The sequence below is a fragment of the Heliconius melpomene genome, chromosome 16 (assembly GCF_056956725.1).
Source record: "Heliconius melpomene rosina isolate 202511_hmr_F chromosome 16, ASM5695672v1, whole genome shotgun sequence".
Taxonomy (NCBI): Eukaryota; Metazoa; Arthropoda; class Insecta; order Lepidoptera; family Nymphalidae; genus Heliconius; species Heliconius melpomene.
In genome coordinates this window covers 7,824,254-7,826,785 of record NC_140404.1, presented here as the reverse complement: position 1 = coordinate 7,826,785, position 2,532 = coordinate 7,824,254, and the positions used below count along the sequence as shown (strand labels likewise).

At 31.9% G+C, this 2,532-nt stretch overlaps 1 protein-coding gene across 1 annotated transcript; it reads right to left on the bottom strand.

The window, feature by feature from the left end:
- LOC146530901 (uncharacterized) lies at positions 1–1,013 on the bottom strand. The gene is made up of 3 exons (XM_085199517.1): positions 756–1,013; positions 441–557; positions 1–39 (listed from the first exon to the last, which is right to left on the bottom strand). The coding sequence occupies exons 1-3, from the start codon at positions 1,011–1,013 to the stop codon at positions 1–3; spliced, it is 414 nt and encodes a 137-aa protein (XP_085055643.1).
- Positions 1,014–2,532: the final 1,519 nt, after the last annotated feature.

Sequence of the window (2,532 nt, the reverse complement as noted above, 5' to 3'; positions counted from 1 at the left end):
CTAGATAGATTCTATCTGCATATGCATAGCTGCTGCTATCTGGGGAATACAGGATAAAAATGAATCTTTGAAAACAGATTAAATAATAAAATGATTCACGCTATATTCCTCACACAATGAGGTAGGCAGAAGGAACCTACTGTTAAGACATTCCGTTCCCCATTTTCGCCGAATTTTGAAGGCATTGGGTGTTAGTGGCGGATATCAACGCCGTGGTTTGCCTCGAGGAAATGAAAATATGAAATATTGCATTTCCTCGAGAGTGAATCGAACCCACAACCACTGGCGTTCGAACGACTGGCCTCTTATATTTTTTTAAAGAGACCATTAAAACTACATATAAAAAATTAAATAATTATCTTACCTGATAATGAATGTATAGTAAATAAAGTTAGAGTATTTAGATAAAGTAATGCTGTCATTCCAAGTAATGTACATACTAGTCCAAAGGTTGCCAACATTATATGTTCAACTTGGCGATCATGTATTCTCATCGGTGCTGCTGAACCGCTCAAGGAGTTAAGGCTTAGAATACTTGAGGGTATACAAGCTTGAAACTGTATGAAAAAAGGAAAATAAATATCTAATTTGCATACCAAACATCTATATGTTCCTTTAAGTAATTTTACGTAATAAAATGAAGAAGAACAGGAAAGGATCACCAGAACACCATTTTGATAAGAATTTCACTAAATAAGTATTAAATGTCAAAAATAAGTAGACACAATTATCATTGACAAGAAATAATAACTTACCCCAATAGTACAGAGAAATATATGTAACGCATTCAACCAATATTTCTGTTTGTATGACATCGAGTAGAGCATTGCAGTAAGAGTTGTGACGGCCATCATCATTTGAGCTAAAACTATAGCCGCCGCCTGGCACTTCCTATTCATGTACACACTGTTTGGTTCATCAACTAAAACAATTTTGACCGGACCTATAAATTCTCTTACATTATCGTCTAGTTTGCCTTTCACGCATTCTAAATTACAACCGCGGCCCGCCATTATTGTTTTTAAATTAAACAAAGCTAAATAAAAATCTTTTTACAAAACTTTTCGATCCAAATTTTGACAATTTAACAATTACTTTGACTTTATGCCACATTAAAATATGGTAGACAGATAATACTACAAAAGGTTAAAACTATAAACCTTTTTTTGTCAAATTAAATATATTATATTTATTGTAGATTAAACATATTTTTAAGATGACGAAACCTTAGTCTAAGATAACACAATCTCACAGTATGCTTTCATTATAATTTCGCTATAAAATATATGTAATTCAAGTATTATATTCGATAAATAGGTTGAATAGTTTAAACATACCATAAGCTAGTAATTCTTATATAACTGCGGTAAAATCGGCTGAAAAGCCCACCGTCGTCATCCCCTGCCGATCACGTCATGTAAAGCTTTTATTTATTCAATGCAATTTTTTTTAATCAAATGTTTAAAGTTTTCAAATAAAATTTTAAACATTTGATTTTTACCATAAAAAAAAGTCCGAATCTACTAAAGACTTGTTTTTATTGCTAATTCTGAGATAAGGTCGTAATCCCCCTAAAATTACATTTCCTCAGAGTTCTTCCTTCTAAAATATCGTGCTATCATTATCTTTTATTATAACGAAGATACAAGATTCTGCTTTTTTGATATAGAAATAATAAATTAATGCCGTTGTTGTCTTTTTTTATTACGGTACTAACAGACGCGCGCAGCTTCGCTTGCTTATTTAGGGGTGAATTCTAATAAACCACGAAACATGTGTTCAATGATATATTTTTAAGTCTAAATTTAAAATTTTATAAAATCGGTGGCGATTTAAAGAATTTTCCATACAAACTTTCAACCCCTTATTTGCACCCTTAGGAGGTGAATTCTAGAAAACCATGAAACACATGTTCAATTAAATATTTTTAAGAATCTAAATTTCACATTTTATAATAATCGGTGGCGTTTTAAAGATGTTTCTATACAAATTTTCAACCCCTTATTTGCACCCTTAGGGGGTGAATTCTAGAAAACGATGAAACACGTGTTCAATTAAATACTTTTAAAAATCGAAATTTAAAATTTTATAAAAATCGGTGCTGATTTAATTTTTTTATCATATAAATTTTCAACGTTAAAATTTTTCAAAATCCCTTCTTAGTGGATGTTATATTTTTATAAAAGTAAACATCTGCCCAAATTTCACGTTTCTACGCAAAGCGGTGACGGCTGTGCGTGCGTCTTGCACGCACAGCCGTCACCTCAGTCAATGAGCACAAGTCCTTTTATATATATAGATATCAAAACCTTCAATTATTGCAAACAAAAATAACAATATTTTAACATTTATTTAGGAAACTTAATTCTCTCTCTCTTAATTCTCTATCTGCATATTAATATTCACAAGGCAAAGTGAGCCTGGTGTTATGACACTCCATTCCCCACATTCTGTCGAATTCTGGAGGCATTGCCTGGTGCGTGGTGGAACTCAAGGACATGCTATGATTTTCATTTGAAAATGGTAAATATT